General features: G+C 37.6%; 2 protein-coding genes across 2 annotated transcripts in view; one reads left to right on the forward strand and one right to left on the reverse strand.

Moving 5' to 3' along the window:
* The window catches only part of LOC135461941 (PH-interacting protein-like), a 32,263-nt gene extending 28,199 nt beyond the window's left edge, over positions 1-4,064 (reverse strand). Inside the window, 7 exon segments of the mRNA XM_064739236.1 lie at positions 227-387; positions 1,697-1,795; positions 2,625-2,775; positions 3,408-3,467; positions 3,647-3,676; positions 3,753-3,811; positions 3,906-4,064. Coding sequence (XP_064595306.1) covers positions 227-387; positions 1,697-1,795; positions 2,625-2,775; positions 3,408-3,467; positions 3,647-3,676; positions 3,753-3,811; positions 3,906-3,954 — 609 coding nt within the window. The 5' untranslated portion in view covers positions 3,955-4,064.
* Positions 4,065-4,352: 288 nt separating this feature from the next.
* LOC135470990 (dehydrodolichyl diphosphate synthase complex subunit DHDDS-like) lies at positions 4,353-21,326 on the forward strand. Its single transcript, XM_064750043.1, has 8 exons — positions 4,353-4,593; positions 6,405-6,589; positions 9,152-9,294; positions 10,132-10,248; positions 14,286-14,387; positions 14,745-14,859; positions 15,652-15,759; positions 17,375-21,326. The coding sequence occupies exons 2-8, from the start codon at positions 6,407-6,409 to the stop codon at positions 17,651-17,653; spliced, it is 1,047 nt and encodes a 348-aa protein (XP_064606113.1). The 5' UTR covers positions 4,353-4,593; positions 6,405-6,406; the 3' UTR covers positions 17,654-21,326.
* The last annotated feature ends 433 nt before the right edge of the window (positions 21,327-21,759 follow it).

Genomic DNA, 21,759 nt, shown 5'->3' on the forward strand with positions numbered 1-21,759 from the left:
GACAAAAAAAAAAACAAAAAAACAAATGCATTTTTATACTGTAAGAAGTTTTTAAATGGGCTTATAAAGCTTTCTCTTTAGATACATGCACTCTGACTGATTCTCCTCTGACTGACTGACCCTGTTTCTCTTATAAGGTGGGTTACCCCTAACAGATAATTTTTTAATGGAAGTGTTAAAAAAAAAAAAAAAAACAGTCTGACTGATTTTAACAAGATGTACTAACAGTGAAAATGTAGTGTCCTGTTCTGTCAAAGGCCACACAGTACACAGCTGAAAGATGTCCCAGTTTGCGTCCATGCAGCGAGACTTTGGAATATGTCTGACTAGGCAAACACAGATTATGGCTACTGGGTCCACTCAGTTCCTGGCCTCGTAACACTGCAGCTGGAGAAAAATGAAACAATACAGTACAGATGTCCTCATGTTTTTAATTTAGTACATATTTGACAACGATCAATTCTATTTGGATGTGGCTTTCACAAATCAACCAGTTGTTCAGGACCATGGCGTTTTAAAACTTCACGCTTTATTTATTCTTTCGAGTAACTGAACATATATCACATGGGCAAGGTTTTTGTCTGCTCTACTCGATTACGGTGTCAAAATAAGAGTGAACAAATGAGCAGATGGGAATTCCATAATAGCTGGTCAATTGTTAAGGTTATCTCCAGACATGACACCGGCAACTGATTCATAAATAGCTGCTTGTAAATTGACAATTGACAAAAAACAATAAAAAAAAAAAACAAAAAAAAAAAATGGAACGATTTGGGTGATAATGAGATTTAAAATTTGCTCTGTGAGGTCTTCAGGGGGAGGCTGCTGTTTGTTACAAGTTTTCATTTAACAAACTTTTACTGGGAGTATGATTTTTACTTCAGAGAAAGTGGCAGCACACAGAACTGAGTTTGTGTGAAATATCCAATGTTCATGAAATGCCCCACACGTTCCATGCACTTTGAGGCCAGAATTGCATACGATAAGAGAAGATGTGTAGCTATTACACATGGATTTCATCTGAAGACTCAAAAAATATTTTCATCTCAAGGATAGTGAATATATTTCGTGACTAACAACCGAAAGCATATGAAACATACTTTGGGCATAGCATTTAAAGCCCATGTAACTTAGCTACAAGCCATGTTTGTTTGGTGCAGTGGTTCTGAGGATAAAGCATGCAGATAAAGATACAGCTAGCACCAGGGATAGTGCATGGAAATCCCTATATCATGATAACATGTCAAACAAGAGGGTGGAAAAACCTAAATAGTTGATCAGAAGGCCTTTTGTCATTACACTTCAAAGGAAATTTGATTACATTCAACCTTCAGATATCTCACAAAGTTATTAACTCCTATAGCTGCTGTGTCAACATAGTGATCAACTGATGATTAAGCAGAAAAAAAAAAAGAAACAAACAATAGCCTGATCATAAGGTCTCTTATTCGTTATACTTCAAATTGAATTTAAAATTAAATTTTAATCAGCAGTTCTGAGATATCATACAGACAAAACACAGATGAAGATAGACAAACTCCAGACGTTGACGGAGTCTCAAGGTCCATGGCACAAACTTTGAAATTGGAAAGACAAATTTGGTGAAAATCAGCCCATTAGTTTGGACAAATTTATTTTGCTGTAAATTTTCAACAACACAAACAACACTTCAAGTCTTTCTTTAAATATGACATACCAATGTTTGCTGGATGAGCAAAATTATTTGGAGGAAGAAGAGACTTAGAATGTATCCGGGCTGCATAGGTCTGGCATTTCCACTTGACATGTTTTACACCTAAAATAAATTTAATTATATAAACATAAATACATAATAATTACTTTTCTCAATACAATAAAAATAAAAAAAGACTTTCTTCTTACCAGCAATCAAAAGCCAATTTATTTTGTTATTTATTGGATTGATGGTTTTTTTTACACCATACTCAAGAATATTTCACTTATACAACCAAGGCCAGCATTATTGTGGGAGGAAACAGGGACCTGTTATTATGTGACAAATCTCACAGTCATTCAATACTGTCTCAGTTGTGGAATGTCATAAGAGCTAGATAAGAGCATGAATGAATGAATGAATGATTATGAATTAATGCCACATCGGCACTATTTCAGCCATACTGTGGTGAGAACAAGGTGAAAATACGAGGTGGTGCTAGATAAGAGACACTTAACCTCTAATTAAAAAGATCCAAATGGCTTACCTTAAATGTTTAACCTTTTCAACCACTACAGCACTTTTTCAGGAGAAATTTATGCATATAATTATTATGACACCAAATATGATATGTTTGTGTCAATAAAGATGCAAGCTTCATAGAAATGTGCAGATCCTTTCTCTATACCCAATAGTTCTCTCAGAATGTTTCAAAATACTGAGGCGCAATTGCTGGTTGAAAAAGTTAAAGAATTTCGATAGTTGTGTTATAAATATGTGATGATAATTAATCATATTTAAAAAAAGTGTTAAAATACTACAAATGAGAAGTGAAGTAAAAAAGGAGAACTTATGTAATATATTACATATTTTGCTATCACAGATTAAAACAGTATACTTAAATACGGCTTTCATTAATGGGATGATGTCTGTTCTGAAGGTATGAACTCACCTTCGTGTGTCCTCAACAGTGACTGACGTCCTGCACCTAACAAAGATTGCACTCCCACAACTATAGGCTTGATTTCCTTGTCCAGTAATGGCCCTAAACGCTGAACTATCAGTTTTAAATGATCTGCAGAAACATGTCTGTGGATTTCAAGCTGAAAACAAGTTTTTATTAGTTTCCTCAGCAGTGAAATAAATGTATATAGCAATGAGAAATTAACATTGGAAAATAAATCACTGGATTCATTTTATTTCTGGGTATTTTATTTTTTCTTTGCTCGAAAGTATTTTAATTACAATGTAGTCTTAATCTTTTAATGCTAAAAAACAACATCAAAACAGGTGATGTTATTGGGTTTCCTACTTGAGTTAACTCCCTTGTTTCATGAATGAAATTATGTAGGTCAACCAAGCCCATCAGTTTATCCCTAGCCAATCAAATGCCGTCTGTAGTAAGAGCTTGAATTCCCACGGTCCAATCAGCATAATAAGGTCATTGAATGATGGCTCATTCTGATTGGTCAGACTGCTGCTGTCTGACCTGACATCATTTGCCAGTGAGAGACCATTTGATATGTTAATTTCTGGGGAAAATCTTCTATTTTATTAGTATTTTCTACAGAAAATTACTTTTTAACCTATAAGATGGTATATATTGCTGCAATCAGCATGACAAGCTCTATCAATTGCAGTCAAACATAAAATTCGTCATTTTTACTCGGAATTTTGTTTCTCTACATGAGTCCAGCTTTTCCCAACAATAACAAACTTTTATTTTATTTCTTACCAAATTTTCGTATGTTCTTTCATGTTCATTTCCTTCCCAATCGATTCGTTTCTGTAAGAGCTGAAATTCAATGTATTCACAAAATTGTGAAAATGACACACAAATGAACCATGAAGGGTTATCGGCAAATGGGAATACGAATTTCAAAAGCTGGGGTTAGTTTCCAATGTTTACAACTCGTAGAGTCCACGTGCTTGAGTTTTAGCGGCAGGAGTACGAGAATTCTACAGCAAACCTACCTTGTTCTCGGCCAGTTCTTCCTTTAAAATCTGCAAAACCAAAGAAACACGCGTTAGATCAAGTCGCCCAACAGTCTAACTAACCGAAATATGGAACATTACTTACCTCTGCTGCTCTTTTACAGGGTCCCGCTGACAGGAATTTGGCAATTAAGAAGTACAATTCTGAAAGAGAATAGCAATACATATAGAATGGGACACGGAAGGTCGGTAAAATACGAGGTAAATTGAGGGATGAAATGTGACATTTTGAAAGTACCTGAATCCAAATGAGACACAGGCTTGCTTTGATCAACGTTTCCAGGCATGGTGTCTTCACTTTCAGACCTGGGTTTTAGACAATTTGAGCCGGAATCATCAAAAAGAAATCATCCAACAACGTCGCCATTTTCCAGTTTAGTCGACCATTTATTTCAACAGCGTTTCGCAGGCCAAGCAGTGGGGAGCGGATGAATACAAGCTGGATGTATCGGGAATTTTGGGAAGAGTTTTACAGCCATGAAGCGACCGGTGGGCTAATTTAAATGCCACTTCTGTGTTCTTTCAATGAACTTAGGATACTGAACTCAAGAAAAGTTTGATATTTGATGAACGAATGAGTACTTCGTTAGTGCACTCTATTACTGCGGATGTATATGTACAAGGCGCTTCGAGCAAGTGCGCGTGACGTCATCATTGAAACCCGCAAAAGGCGTCATGAAAAATGTTGAGGGACTGTTTGATGCATGTGTTGTGTGAATTATGAAATAAATTACTCCTAGAATCTCTCAATCATAAGACTTCGTCGGCTGTGCATGGCTACTTCACGCCACAAATGCTGAAATTTGAACTACTGAGTCCACTGACATGCCTCGTGACAGCTGCCGGCCCCATGGCGAGAATGTAGGTCACAGTGGGTCTCCACGTTGTGACTTATAACTGAGTGCACACGCAAGGCGGAAGAAAAGGTTGGTGCAAGTCACTGTCAAATTCATTCTTTTTATGGGGGATTTTTGGTAAAGTGGCGGTATTAATGATCAGTATCTTAGTTGATGAGTTTTGGACAGATTTAAATTGGGCTTGTATCGTTATATGCCAAGAAAACATACTGAATCGAAACTGATGCAATTCTCCTGGGTTAACTGAAAGTTAATACATTTAGATTTGTCTATAATAATTAAAGTTTACATTAGACATTAATTGCGTGTGACTAATCAATGCATGCAAATCTGCCAGGAATTTTGATTATATAAGCCTGTTTGTTTTTGGGGTTGTTTTTTGGACACTTATATTTTGTTCTAGTCTTTGAAATTGATGCATACTTGTACATATAGATTATATCATGTGTCACGATGGGACACCAAACATTGTATGTCTGGTTGTGTTTGTAACTGATACATAATGGTCGTAAGAACCTGTCAGCAGAACCTTATCTAATTTAAGAGTAAGTTGGGAAAAAGGTGAACAACCATATAATCCCAGCAGTTTGCTCTGGGCACTTCGGTTTCCTTCAGTCTAGACCATTGAAGCAAACACCACTGACAACATAGAATTTAGCATGTGTTTCTATATCGTCCATTAGGAATATTTCTCTTCACTTTACAACACAAGCCTATGTAATGATTGGTGTACATCTGCGTACGGTAATTAAGATGCCCAAACCTGCAGTAGTAAACACTTCTTCTAACAATGATTCATCTACTGAAATTTTCGAACCGAGAATTCAAGCAGAGATGTTTCATTTGTGAGCTTCAAGCAAGAGTTACGCTGGCTGTTTGAAAGATAGACAACTCCCATCTCCAATTTGAGAGTGCAGATTTCAGCGCACGCAGCATTAGTGTGTGCTACATTTTTCATTTAATGTTGTACTGTCATTTCGTGCGGTACCTAAATCTCAGTGTGTGTCGTGATAGACATGTTAAATTTAGCCTATAAAGCTATGGTTACTTCAGGTGATATTAAATACGCTTTTATAGATAACACAGAAAGATTTCATGTGAGATGAAGTTTGCCAATGTCATACATGTATACTTTACTATGATACGGTACACATTTTGAACATCAGTGGCTTCATTTATTTGGTGTTTAGTGCTACAATGTGATAATTTTGCTTGATTATCATCGTCACCAGAGAGGTGAATGGTAAAACCGAAATGCAAATTTAATTTCACCCCATTTTGCTCTCCCCCCTCCACCCGCCCACGGGGTGGAATAACCTGTGACGAAATAGATTGGAAAGCCCTTTAACTATCACTTTAATAGTTAAGGATGCTGTTTAACTATCAACACGACCGCTGTCCGTTAAGTCTTTTGTGTAATAGATGTCATATTCACAGGGAGTGTTGTGTAAAATTTGTGTCATCATGTAATTCATTTGAACTGGGGGGCCTGTGTGGCTCAGTTGATTAGCGTGCTAGGGCAGCGTAATGACCCAGGAGCCTCTCGCCAATGCGGTCGCTGAGAGTTCAAGTCCAGCCCATGCTGGCTTCCTCCTCGGCCTTACGTGGGAAGCTCTGCTAGCAACCTGCGGATGGTCGTGGGTTTCCCCTGGGCGTTGCCTGGTTTCCTCCCACCATAATGCTGGCCGCTTTCGTATAAGTGAAATATTCTTGAGTACGGCATAAAACACCAATCAAATAAGTAAATAAATCAAATAAATTAGAGCTGAGGTTAAAGTATGTAACATATGTTATCTGTTCACAAATTCTTTATTACCAGGGGAAGTAGTAATAGTAAATTAGATCATTAGTAAAAATAGTAAAATTGATTTTGGTTTCAGCAATGTCTTGGTTTCCTGAACGTGGTGAACGTTCCTGGTTAAGAAAATTCTGCACACGTGTACTGAAAACAGGTCCTATACCCAAGCATGTAGCAATCATCATGGATGGTAATAGGCGATTTGCTGTGAAAAACAGCATGGCCAGAGCTGAGGGACATCTTAAAGGATTTGACAAGCTAACAGAGGTATATATTGCTTTCATAATTAATGTTAACATTATGTGACTTGTAGACTCGTATGACTGGCATGGAGTTTAGATTTACTTACTACTACAGAATCCGCACTTGTAATGACTGCTGTGTACACCACTTGACTTGAATGGCATTAGTGACAAGTGTTTTAAAGTGAACACGGGGGCCTCCGTGGCTCAGTCGGTTAAAGCGCTAGCGCAGCGTAATGACCCAGGAGTCTCTCACCAGTGCGGTCGCTGTGAGTTCAAGTCCAGCTCATGCTGGCTTCCTCTCCGGCCGTACGTAAGAAGGTCTGTCAGCAACCTGCGGATGGTCGTGGGTTTCCCCCGGGCTCTGCCCGGTTTCCACCCACCATAATGCTGGCCGCCGTCGTATAAGTGAAATATTCTTGAGTACGGCGTAAAACACCAATCAAAAAAAAAAAAAAAAAAAAAGTGAACACGTAATTGTTTAACTGTAAATATTCAAATTTGTTTTTGTCATCTTGAAAGCATGTGATTTAACACTTTTTATTTACCCAAATGTTTTGACAACTTGGCCTCATTTTGGAAATAATATCACAACCAAGAGACATTGTGTAATGTGTTGGTAAGTGTTGACATGGTAACTGGATTTTTGTCATTTGTAATATATCTAGCTAAACTTTTGCTGTTTACCGCTAAACATATCAATTTTCAGTGAGTACGATTAAACTGTCATGTCCTTCATGTCTTTCCTTCATGCAGTGTAGTCCAAACTTCAGCCCTGATGCAGTATTTCGTGAGTTAGTATGAGAGACTAACTAAAAGAGACTAACATACCTAAAGAGAGTACCAGTACATGTACATAAAACATAAAGTGAACATTGCTCAGCTGAGAAAGGTTATGTTGATATGTAGGACAAGAGATACATTCCTCTGCTGCCTGACCCATGAAAGATGTACTACAATCCTGGGGTGAAATTTGGCCATTGTTTTTTCTTTTAACTTAACATTTGGGTCTTCATTATTTTATCTTTCCTCTCACATAAAGAAGAAATCTAAATTTAAATCATAATTTAAAGTACCTTATATTGGACATGTAATGTGTAACTTGTGAACTAGTTAACACTGATTAGAGGGATGAACTCATGTTCACCTGCTGTGAATGTAAACGCCTGCTAAATGTTTATTACAGAGGTCTGTCAGTGAGGGCACTTGTTAACGGAAACATCAGCCTTGATCCCCCCCGCCAGAGTGCAATCAGGGGAGGGGTTTCTAAACATATTCCAGCGGCTTTTGCTCAGAACCAAATCATGCTTTCATGCAGCATTAATGATATTTAAAATGTTACATAAGTAGGTTGATCTGTTCACTTTTTGACTGGATGTAGCAAATTGGTGATTAAAGTTAATTTGCAAATGGATAAGTGCAGGTTTTGACACATGCGCTTGAGGCTCCTCAAGATATTTTTGAGACAGTCCTGTCAGGATAGATTTTTCTTGGTTGCTCCTAACACAATACTTTGAAATTTTGCACACATGTGGCTGAAAACTTAATATATTAATAAAAGAAAGTGAAAGTTTTCAGTGCATTTGGAACTTTTGAATGTTTTAACTTTAAATGATCTCTCTCAAAAAAAAAATGTTTGGGGTTGTTTTTTAGCTTAAATATTGAACTATGCATTTGGACAATAAAACTGTGAAAATTGGCAAAAAGATAGCATTTTGATAAACAGCGCTGATTTTTTACACAAAGATAAATTTTGAAAGTAGTTTTGAAATCTTCACTTTTTTAGCTTTCAGAATATTTATATGTACATATGACTTATGGGATTGTTTAATGGGATTTGTGAGGCAGTAAACATTTACCACAGGCATGCCAGGTACATGTAATCCCCATCAATGAGTTAATCCCTGTCAATGAGTTAATCCCTGTCAATGAGTTAATCCCTCTAATCAGTACAGTTTTTCTTTTTCAAGGCTTTCTGATCATGTAAATGTATTCAACAGGAAACATGGCTGGGATAATCCAAATTTTTCACAAATTATGTGATTTTACAGGTTTTTATTCTTATTTTACGATACTGAAAAAATATTTATTCATCCCATATATCAATTAATAAGTGGCATGGCTTGAATGCATGTACACTGTATTGATATATTTTAGAAACATTTAGAGACTTCAGAATGTTTTGGGCTTATGCTTGTTTTCTGAGTAAAATTCCAAACTATAGCCAGCTAGGTCAGAACCCCAGACTGAACTGCCTGTGCTATTGATCTCACCATGAGTTCGACAATAAAGAAATTGAAACCCATGTTTAATCGCTCTGTGTAACCACAACTTTTGCCTGAAACTGAAAATCTGTATTAGAATAGTAAGGAACACTGTCTTGTCAGGTAGCTCTCCCTGGTTGGAGGTGTGAAGATTGGTGGTTTACTTCTGGCCACTCTGACCACCCCCCCCCCCCATATATATTCCCATTTATTTGACACTTCCCTGTTAATGTTGAAGAATTTTTAGTCCGGCATATTAAACCTCATAAAAGTGGCATTCAGTCATTTTGATTTAACTTACTCCTGTTCCTTCATACTTTCAGACATTGGAATGGTGTCTGGATTTAGGCATCATGGAGGTCACAGTTTATGCCTTCAGCATAGAAAATTTTAAAAGATCAAAGGAAGAAGTTGAATGTTTGATGGAACTGTCTCGCAAGAAGTTTGCCAAGCTGATGGAAGAAAAGTGAGTTGCTGCTTTGTCTATTTATCTCTCTTTGGGTCTATCAACATCTTTTTGAAGTGAATGCATTCGTGCAGTCAGCTGTTGTAACCTTTACTTTTTACCTTATTCCCAAAAAGAGGTAATAGCGCACCTCTGCCATAAAACTTATTTAATAAGAACATAAGTTCTTACATAAGAACTACATGTATACTGTCATTTTTTCTTATTTCCTGGAAACTCTCATATCTCCAAAATGTTCAAATATCCCCCTCATACTCTCTATTAGTAGCAGAAAAGTTGAGTCTTGGACTTATGACAGCCATTTTGATTATAGAACACATTTTCATGATTTTTGAAATTGTTGCATGAATTCATGATGAGGTTTGTATTAATTCTGATTGGTCAGTGATGGCATAAGGTTCATGACAAGTTTATTAGAGTTTGATTTATTTACTTATTTGGTTGGTGTTTTTTGCCATTTTTTTATTTCACTTGTACGACAGCAGCCAGCAGTATGGTACAAGGAAACCGGGCAGAGCCCAGGGGGAAATCCACAACCATATATAATTTACTGGCAGACCTTCCCACGTAAGGGCCAGAGATGAAGCCAGCAGGAGCTGGACTTGAACCCACAGCAATGGCATTTTTGAGAGGCTCCTGGGTCATTGCGCTATGCTGGCATGTTAACCACCTCGGCCACGAAGGCCCCCCAAGTGCATTAGAGAGTTCAGTGATATACTCTAGCCTTTCTCAGATACCAGTGTAATAAATGCATGCATTTATCTGTCAGTTGTTTCCTGTAATGTGTAAAACTTGCCTCTCGTTTTATGTTTAAGAATGTTATGTTTTTCTAATCAGGGACCTCTTAGAGAAGCATGGTGTATGTATTCGTGTTTTGGGAGATTTGTCCTTACTGCCTCAGGACCTTCAGGAAACTATAGCTGAGGCTGTCATCTTGACAAGGAACAACACCAGGTGAGGCCTCGCATTATAACCCAAACTGATTTCTCTAGTAACAAAGCAATCGTACTAGTCTCCCGTCTTGGATGACACCATTACAGCATTTTTATCCCATCAGCGTAACACGCTGAAGGAATTGTGTCGTCGTGCTGTCCATCTGCCCATAGACATAACATGTTCACAATAGTAGAAGCCATACTGTAGGAAGTTCAAATAGGTTATGAAAGCTAGGCATGCGTAAAAGCTTGAGACATGACTGATCTGGTCATATGGAGTTGATTCTGTTTCCCGGGATCTGATGACCGTATGACTTTAAGATTGAACTGCGCACACATTACAATTTCAGTTGACAGTATTAATTACGGATTACACTTTTTCGATATAGCACGGATTCAGGCACCACATTGCCAGCAACAGATGTCAGTTGTGTAGACAACTGGACCAACAGGCCTCCCATAAAAAAGGAGTACGCAACGGTCAAGTTGAATTGAATTGGGCCTTATGCTCTGGTGCCGAACTTAATATGATATGTTCATTTTGAAGTAAAATAGGGTTATTTGTGTATTTTTAATATCCAGTTCTTCCCCATCTAGAATTGTCTGAAGTCAATAGTTCCTGTGTTTTTATCACCTCTTTAGTAATACAAGAATCACATAGAGAAAAATATGCCACTGCAGTATAAGATAGATTTAGTAATATAAGTATTACTAAAGATAAGACAACATGATACTTATAGAAACTTAAATTCTAATAAACCTGTCAGTTCTCTAGCATAGGACAGATAGGCACCATATAGCATGTGTGTGCAAACTGGCATCTTGGCAAGGCTTGCATCTGTGATAGCCACAGCCTAGCCAGATTGGACCCTCACAGTTGTCAAAATGCATCCCATAATGATTGAATAATATGTCAAGAAAATGAAAAAAATACAATTCAGATGTTTAAATAGGATGAAGCTAACCTCCCCTGTTTTCTTTATATTAGTTTCGACCACTTCTACATTTAGACTGGTTGGGGTTTGCTTATGTGTGTAGAGGCAAAAATGCAACAAATTAGTTACATTTTGGTGAAATTTGGAAGTGTTAGAATAATATTAGTCTGTAAACAGTGGGCACATCCATTTTCTCAGCATGTATCTAAAGACATTACAGTGTAAAACCTTTTGAGTTTACCACAATGCATAGCTTTGTTATATAGAAACATGAGATGCCCTGTTTCTGTGAGTATATGCCTCAATCAATGTGCATTTACAAGCAGAGATAGAAACATGAGATGGCCTGTTTCTGTGAGTATATGCCTCAATCAGTGTGCATTTACAAGCAGAGATAGAAACATGAGATGGCCTGTTTCTGTGAGTATATGCCTCAATCAATGTGCATTGGCGCATTTACAAGCAGAGATAGAAACATGAGATGGCCTGTTTCTGTGAGTATATGCCTCAATCAATGTGCATTGGCGCATTTACAAGCAGAGATAGAAACATGAGATGGCCTGTTTCTGTGAGTATATGCCTCAATCAATGTGCATTGGCGCATTTACAAGCAGAGATAGAAACATGAGATGGCCTGTTTCTGTGAGTATATGCCTCAATCAATGTGCATTGGCGCATTTACAAGCAGAAGAATACCTTCGTTACAGTTAGGCAGTTGCCTGCGCTTATGCAGCTGTTTGCAGTCTTGACGTCCATTGAAGTCCTCTTGTCTTTCACCAATATGGTGGGCATATTGAAAGTTGGTGATTCGCCCTGGGCGCTCAGGAGCTCTCCACACATAAAATTGACCAGCAACGTGTAAATAAAGGCTTCTCCAGTGTGATGTTAAGCAACAATGAAATAAATAATTAAACATGCACAATTTCGCAATAGCAACATGTCACCCTCCATAAGTGAATGGCCTATATTAGAAAGCTTGAGGTCCATGTAACAAGACAGGATGTCAGAACTTTGACCAATCCACTGACTGACTGACTAACAGACCAACAGAATGGCGGACTTAAAAAGCTCCTTAGTCATAAGTACTTAGCTAAGAACAGAAAACTTTGATTGTGGATCAAATTGTGCTGACCAAAATACAATCAGATACTCAGCAAGCTATCCGTCAAATTGGTTGCACATTCTACTGTACCAACAGATAAGATGTTGGAAGAAATAATATCCGACTTCAAACCCTTGTCTAATTTTTCGGGACAACTTCTGTTAATGGTTGGTCTGTTGAGTGTTTATCGCCATTGTCCTCAACACTGCCATGCTAGCTTCTGATTATATGGAGAAAAACTGTACACACGTCTCCACAGATGTATGTGTAACCATTGCGAAGCTGTGTCCTGATCAGAGTTCTCTAGATTTTTAATGGGCTGAAAAAATCTCCCTCTCAAAGTTTTACTGATGGTTTAAGATACTTTTAATAGTAATCTTTCATTGGAAATAAACGTTAACCAAATGCTGTCTTGTCCTTTAAAGTATACAGTTGACTTGTGTTTATGTGAAAGACTTATTGACAATAATTACCATAGTTGCATCATGTTAAAGCAATAATAATGGATAAATAAAAAAAAAAAAAAGAGGTCAAAGCTCACCATTGGGCCCTATTCTATTAAGAACATTTGCACAGTCAATCAGTTTAGCTTCACCCAATAGCCCCGGACCTCTGTTTGTTGAAGAGTTCCTCATCCTCTTATATACTAGAACAAAACCAGCCCTGCCTTACCTGTGGGCTGTGTGTTTTACATACGTCATACAATTTTATACATATATTAATTTTTATTCTCTCGTTTGAGTAAAACTGTAATGTGGGGTCTGTTAGTTACATTTAAATACTATTTATCATAATTTTGGGTGGCCAATTTCTTACATGAGTAAAGCTTTGTGGATAAAATTGTGTGCAAGTTTGAACAGAGGTTTGTACACCATCAGAGGTGTACCTGTAAGGGGGAAATAACCAAGAATGCATAGATCTCCTAAAAATTCGAAAGAACGTTAGAATGTTCCTTAGTTCAAGAGGTACACATGCATGTAGCAAAAAATAAATAGAAGGAAAGAGAAAGAGTTCTGTGTTATTAAATTGCATTCCAAAAAATTGTATCCCTGCTCTGAGAAGCGTGCACATTTTTCTCCATGAGTGTTTTGTTTTTGATAGATTTATGTTTGGCCCTTGTGCTTAGACACAGTAGATGTGTTAAAGCTGTACTATTTATACCTGGCTGTTGCCTGCATCCCCACTGTACAACAGCAGTTGTGGTAAATCTTACTCTGGCATTCCAGTCTCGCGTAGATCACAGCACCGTGATACAAGTTGTAGTCTTTAAGAATTAAGGAGTGGTTATAAATAACATGTGGGGGTGTTCCCGTTATGCTAACCATGTCTGTTATGGATCCTTGCATGAAAAATTTAGAAGACAAAATATAAAAGAAAAAAAAGAGATGTAAAACAGCCGTTCTTATTTCAATCGATATGTGATATGGCTGCATAATTAAACTTGGTATTGAGTTACTTTACATTGACCTAATTTATAATTGACATTTTGAAATATATTGTAGTAAAGCAGGTAAGCTTATGTATACATAGCTTCAGTGAAAATCCTGTGATTTGGTCATTCATATAAACCTGTTTGGAACCTTTAAATAGTAAAGAGAAAAATTGATACTGTTTTTCTTAAATAATATGTTGTGTAAGAAAAAAAATACGTAGATTGGAAATTATTTATTATAGTGCCGGGGTAGAAAATGGATCTATCTATCTGTGTTTAGACATACTTGTGTATCGTATTCTGTCTGTGTTAGTCTGAGCCTGATTCTCCAGAACCCTGTAACTGTACATAAATGCAGCTGACATCGATATTTTTACCCGCTACACCTGTGTTGTCCAGATTCTGTTGTTCTAAAACTTTGGTTTATTGTCAGGATTTTACCCAAAAACTTTCACTTTGAAAATTAAACTGCATGGGCAGTGACCTTTACCAAAGATATGTTGAATAATGTATCGAAAAACATTATGTCCAAAATATGCTTCATGTGCACACGTTCGGAAGTATCATTTTATTAACTTCATTTACAGGGCACGATTGAATGTATGTTTCTCCTACACGTCCCGTAATGAGATTTGCTGTGCAATGAGGGACGTCATAGAAGGGGTTCGAATTGGACTTATCAAGGAAAGGTAACTCATGCCATTTTGGACAGGAAATTTTCAAGATTCTCCAACTTCGATAGCTGGGGACTTCGGTGGTGAAAATTGTTCTGTTGTGGGGTCTTTAATACATGTACATGGAGTGAAATCTTCGATCAGTATTGCATATAAATTTGCCACTAAGTGACAAAGTTTGGCGAAGGCCATTGTATACATGAAAAATTTGAACATGTGGAGAATAACATTCAAATAAATCTTAAAAATGAGGTACACACATTGATGCTAAATGGAGCTAATTTATTTTGATAATTTATCACCATAGATTTTGGATGGTGAGAATGTATCTGTGGCTTATGTTTGTATGTGAACACATTTTCTATTCCTCAGTGATATAAGTGAAGATGTTCTGGACAGATGCATGTATACAGCACCTTCTTCCAGCCCTGACCTTCTTATTCGTACTTCAGGGGAAGTGAGGTTGTCAGATTTCTTATTGTGGCAGGTAAATTCATTTTGTTGTACTGAAGGTTATTTTTCTCCAACCAACATATTTGGTGAAGTCGTTAATATAAGTATAGCATCTTTCCGGTTTGACCAATATGTGCGTGCATTTGTGCGTCCAAGAAACTTTCTGTTACTGGCCAGTTGTACTCAAATCTACCCATTGATGTACCCAACACATAACATTCAAGGAGAACAATGTTGAAAATTGAACAAATTTAGGCCTGCCAACAACCTGCGGACAGTCGTGGGTTTCCCCCGGGCTCTGCCTAGTTTCCTCCCACCATAATGCTGGCTGCCATTGTATAAGTGAAATATTCTTGAGTGCATTGTAAAACACCAATTAAATAAATAAATAAATAAATTAATGAACAAATTTGACATATATTTACCTCCCTATTAGGCATGTCCCGCATACTGTTTCTACTGTTAAGGTCCACTTTTACTTCAGTCAACTCACCCACTTCTTAATATTAAGCTTCATGTACACTCATTGCATTATATCCAACAGGGCAGATAGGCTATTTTAAATTCACTAGATTTGAAATATATGTACCAAAATGGAGTAATATAAAATATGACGGTGAGGTGTGTGGTGTCTGGTGGTCCTCAGCACAAAATTAGTGAGGCAGCACTAAATACGGAACAATGGATCAGAACAATGCAAGGTGACTCAGTTATAACATCTGTAATTGAAATAAGACTTTGTTCTTGGAGCTATGTCGGTGATGATGAGTCATTCCCCTTGATTGTGCATTGTGTTGAATTGTTTGTGGTAAATCTTGTTTTCCAGGCAACCTTCAGTGTGTTGTCCTTTGTTCAGGTGTTGTGGCCTGACTTCAGCATATGGCATCTGTATGCTGCTATATTACATTACCAACGAAATCATCATGATGTAAAGGTGAGCAGAAGAAATGTTGGCATTTTATAACTTGAAATTACATATTCAGGGTACCCACAATAAAATGACTGGACATCGTATGGTAAAGGATGGTTAAGGTTCATTTAACCAGATGAGAGTCATGAAACTTACAATGCACATTTAGCATGCAAACCTCATCTCAACCTTCATAAAACTAGCCATATCCTTATGTAAGTTTAGCATAATGAATTCTGCGATTGCCATTGGTTGTTGGTTTCTTTGCAATATATACAGCTGTAAATATTGTCTGGTTTTGATTTTGTGTGCAGGCTCATTTTGTTTAACTCAGATTTCGTTTGAAAACCAGCTGGATTTGTGCATAAGTTTTGTATGTTTAGCATCTGCCTGTAATCTCATAGTTCGAAGGTTCATATTGTCCAAATTTTGTGTGCAATTTTATTTTGTGTAACTTCAGACTAAATGCAAAAACCAGCCTAATCCTTGCATAAGTTTTGCATATTTAATGATTTGTTGGATTCTGATTGATCGATGGTTACTTACAATAACTGTGGAATAACATTGTCCTGTTTCAGTAAAATTTGTGTGCAGATTCATTTTGTAGGCTACCAAATCAACTATTAAAACCACCTTTATCCGTATATAAGTTTTGCACATTTAGTGTGGAATATAAAATATCTGAAATTAGCTTGTGTCATATCTATAACTATTGCGGGTGAGGTTTTTTGGTAAGTTGCTCACGTCTTGAAAACTATTTTTGAGAAGAATCCTGATATAGTTTGATCTCAGTAAGATATCAGATATACAGTAAGGGGCCTCCATGGCTCAGTCGGTTAGTGTACTAGCACAGCGTAATGACCTAGGAGCCTCTCACCAATGCGGTCGCCGTGAGTTCAAGTCCAGCTCATGCTGGCTTCCTCTCTGGCCATAAGTGGGAATGTCTGCCAGCAACCTGTGGATGGTCATGTGTTTCCCTCGGGCTGTGCCCGGTTTCCTCCCAGCATAATGCTGGCCCTTGTCATATAAGTGAAATATTCCTGAGTACGGCGTAAAACGACAATCAAATAAATAAATAAATATCTTACAGTATGTCCATCTTCGCTGATCGTATAGTGGGCCGACCATGGCCAGATCCCGCTCAATTCTTCATGCATCATGGGCGTGGGATCAGCATAATTTTACATCAAAGACAAGGGCAAATAATATACCTTAATTTGCTGCAACAGCCATTTGTTCAACATATAAATAGATCTGTCTATGTGCAGGTCAATAGTGTCGGCACTTTTGAGTGCTAATTAAGTGTGAGGCCGTGTTGAAATGCCCAATCTGCATGCCTGTAGAATTTGTCGCTAAAGAGCCATCCATCTTCAGCCTCTGGCTATGTACCCAGTACATAGCATGAATATCTTACAACGTTATGAATTTTGTAAGCCATTTTCCATTAACACTTTTTAATTTATAAAAAAAAAGGAAAGTCCTTTGATCATTGTTAAGGAAGGGTCAGCAAATTTGATCTCTCAAATTGAATTAAATAGGAATTTTGTTACAAATAGCTGCATTTATAGGCATGACCACATGTTAGTAGAGTGTATTCATTCACTGTTTAATCAGCCTTTTACTTGTTCTTGATTGGTAGATGGTGGAGAAGAGAAACAAAGATATTGATCAATCATTGGTACATGATTCTGATGTGATGAGTACCCAGGAGTTGACGTCAAACACAAACCTGGAGAAACCACCTGTATCGGATTTCCACAACAGTACTCTAGACGACAGGATAGAGGGCTATGTTCATTTACGAAAACGTAGAATACAAACATTCTTGGACCATGTGCATAGTGAACGAAGCCGTGTAATGGAGGACACGTTAGGCCATGCTAGGACGTGTCCAAAACTCTCTGAACCGGCAGGGTAACGTGGGGCACACACAACAAAATCTCAGTCACAAGGAATTAGTTTGTGTTTTATTTTAAGCAGAATAAGGTAACATGCTTGTGTTTTGGTTATTTAGACTGTTTTCAGGACATTTTTCCAGTACATGACATGGTGAGGAGCTCTCCTCCCATCTCCACCTGACTACAGTCAGAAAAAAAGAGAGAAAGTACAGACGTAGTTTGTGTCATACCACGAGGATTTATGTCAGTGTCCATTAACAGGTAATGGAATGGTAAGATAAATGTTATGGTGGTACCTCAAAGGCTACTGCACATACGGTGAATGACCTAAAGTTTCATACATGAGTTACTGTCGTTTACTTTCGCTCGATCTGAGTTGGCGTAAAGATGACAGAAGAGAGTGATTAGCGCCCCCCCCCCCCTCCCATTTTATTACCCTGTATGACACTTAGAAGCTCTGGCTGCCTATACTCGCAACATGGGGTCAAGTCACTCACACTGAGGTGTGCAGGGCCGTGACCATGTAATTCCAATTTAGTATGTCAATCTACACACACATTTTGTTTCTTTACAGTCGGAACTGTCCTCGTATTGCAGAAGAGTTCCTGCTCCCGCGTGTTCATATCGGGAACCTCCATTAAACACAGAAAACATATGCCACACAAGATTTACTTTCCCCCCTTTTCGGTAGCAATGTGTGCAAGTCTGGAATATCTGTTTGAGTTGTTATCACATTAACATGTCCACACAAGAACGTCACAGGTTTTATAAACAAAATATTTTATGATTTCCTGTATAGGCTTACAGTTTTGCCCAGATGTGATTTACATGTCACCAGCAACAGATCAGATTATTGTTCTGCCTTTCTTCAGCAGAAATCATGTGATCATTTGGTAGACACATGGAAATTGATAATTCCATTGATAATGTAGATAAAATCAATCTGTATGACTAAAATTTCATCTGACGGGACTTGATTAAATATGAGGTAAATTAAGTATTCATGTTTACGAAATATGTGCGGAAGTTGACAGTGTTTCAAATTACACCAGAATGAACAAGAAATGTTTAGCTGCAGCAGTGCAAACGCGCGTGTCAGTGTCGCTTTGATTACAATTCGACATCTTCACCTCGTCTGCTATTGGGCCTAGCTTGCAAGTATGGATTTGCACTACGCTCAATTCTGCTACAGCTTTGTATACGGAGAGCCCTCCAGTTTAAGAACAGATATTTGACACTCCACATGCGGAAAGGTACTTCGTAATCACGCCTAATCTCCACAAAGTTTTTTCCCAAATTCGCATTTATTACAAAATAACGATAATAAAACAACCAACCTGTTGCGAAGTGCACGTACTAAACTTATTATGATTAAAACTGAGGAAAACATGAACTGTTGGTGGTAGGAGCATAGAATAACTGCTTAGTGAAGCGTGAGCTTGTTTATTACATTCTTGAAGTGTCGGGTATAATCCTCTGACCACCCCTGATGCTCTCCCGCGGCGCTCAGCCAGTAACAACCACCACCAATGCAATGGTGGGCCTCCATGGCTCAGTTGGTTAGCGCGCTAGCGCAGCGTAATGACTTTCACCAATGGAGTCTTTCATCAATGTGGTCGCTGTGAGTTCAAGTCCAGTTCATGCTGGCTTCCTCTCCAGCCGTACGTGGGAAGGTCTGGCAGCAACCTACGGATGGTCATGGATTTCCCCAGGGCTCTGCAGGGTTTCCACACACCATAATGCTGGCCGCCGTCGTAAAACACCAATCAAATAAATAAATAAATAAATAAACCAATGCAATGAATCCTGGGACACACTTTCCGAGTCCCAGGGTGAAACTTTAGGCCATTTACCAAACTGAACTGATGTTTTGCGTACATTTAAAGCACAATACTGTGAGAGGAATGTTCTGTCGTTGATTATCTGCATGCATATGGATTACAGTAAATTACAAAATTCACTACCTTCAAGTTTGTGTATTTAAATCGATGCTACAGTAAATGTGTTAGCACTTTATATATTGAGCATTCATGTGTCTCCTGCAGACAGGTTCTTTGGAAGTCTGACCAGATCTATCTTTCACAGGTATGCATCAGGGTTTGACAGTTCAGGTTTAGTTCATTACAGTAAAATTTTCTCTTTATGTTGTTGTTGTTGTGTTAAATTGGCCTTTATGTGTATTATCTGATATTAATTTTACATTGTTAAGAGCAAAATAATACATGTCTTCCTGTGGATGGGATTAAAAATGGATGACAACAGCAATTTATTTTCAAATAAGTTAGAGCATGGATATATACATATCAAGTGCAAGTGATGAATAATTACTAAATTACTGGCTGCTTTTTTTTTTAAAATTATGTGCAATTAGTGGTTTGTTTTTTTTTTCATGTAATATTTTGGTGATGAGACAAGGTCTGGGGGTGTTGGTGCACAAAGTCTGTGTTTTGAATAATCAGTGTAATTGTTATGATTTGATTATATGAATACGAGAATGTTGAAACTTTGAATGAAACTGTAATAGCCTGTTTAAAACATTCTGACAAAAGGCAACTTTTCATGAGATGCCCAGTATACACAAGTAGCAGGGAGGTGCCACTGTGCTGTCCATTGTGACACTGGGACCACATTTTTTTACATTGAAAAAAATTTCTATATAACTTTATGCAAAAGACAGATGGGCTCAAAATCTTTTCTGGAGTATTAACTATGAGCAGTGTGGAGGTACATTTTAAGTTGTTTAGCGTTCAACAGTGCTGCAGTCATAGAAACTGTAGTAAAGACCAAAATTCATTGACCGACATGGTTCAAATAATATGCGCATATGTTCTACTTACAACAAGGAACCCGGGTGTATTTTCACTGGAGCATGTCTCATTGTCAAATCTTGTAGAAATTGCTGGCATTTACTGGATGTCTGCTAATGTTGCATCAAGATCTTATCATGGATTCATTCTCATCTTGACCAGAGTTATATCAAACAATGGCATAGCAGTAATGTTTTTTTGCTGTAGGTAAGGATCCGATTTGTATATTCAGCTATTTGTATTATAAAGATTGGAGACATTCATATATATGTTACATATAGGCGTGTTGAATTCTTATAATTCAGGTTCTTGGAAAGAAGTTAAAATGTATTCCTAATGTGTATATTGTTGTGTATATAAGTTTATCTGGTCAGGTGTAATATTTCAGAAATAAGCGATTGCTTGTGTGGATACATCGCACCACTCCATGTGTGGGGGAAACTCTGGATGTGGGTACTATTTGAGCATATATGGCCGTATGGTTCACATGGTGGACACTTCCCGTATCAGTGTGATTTGATTTATAATGGCAAATATTGTTCATTTCTATTTCTATATCACAGTATCACAAATATTCCACGTTACCATAATGAGGGATACGTGAAAAGAACCTCTGAGACAAATATTACGTTTTTATGGGAAATGAAAAAATGGTCAGCCATGCCAAACAAAATTTTGTTTTCATTATTGAGGGTTATTTTATGTCTCTTAATAAACTCTGTATTTTATGAACCTTTTCCGTGGTTGGAAATTTTTCCTTAAACCAGGAAAAAAGTTTGAAAATACATGTACCTGTTACCAACAGGGTTAGCATTGGTCATTCCTAACCCATCAAAGGAACCTTGTGATCCAAACCATTTATGCTGTGGGGAGAGGAAACAAAACGCGGAACACCATTCAGAAGTTGTTTTTTGATTTTCATAAATACATATTTAGATTTTTTGAGATTTCTTTATTTACTGCTTACTTCTTCTCACTTCATAAACAACATAGATGGCTAGAGGTTTTTTGGTATCTTCACTATTCCAATTTTTGGCCACAAAATTTTGCCAAATTGACAATGCACATCTGTAAATCAAACTGCACAAAAGTGAGCAAAACCAATGAACTATATACATGTATCTGTGTGAGCTAAGGCGGAACTCGAGCTGCCTTTGGGCGAGTTGCAGTAGTAACTAGTTTACTTCAGGCATCGCCTGGTTTCCTCTCACTACATACATGTAGCTGTGTAAGCCAAGGTGGAACTCAAGCTACCTTTGGATGAAGTACAGTGGTTTACTTCAGGCTTCACCTGGTTTCCTCTAACTACATATATGTAT

Source organism: Liolophura sinensis, chromosome 1 (assembly GCF_032854445.1).
Source record: "Liolophura sinensis isolate JHLJ2023 chromosome 1, CUHK_Ljap_v2, whole genome shotgun sequence".
Taxonomy (NCBI): Eukaryota; Metazoa; Mollusca; class Polyplacophora; order Chitonida; family Chitonidae; genus Liolophura; species Liolophura sinensis.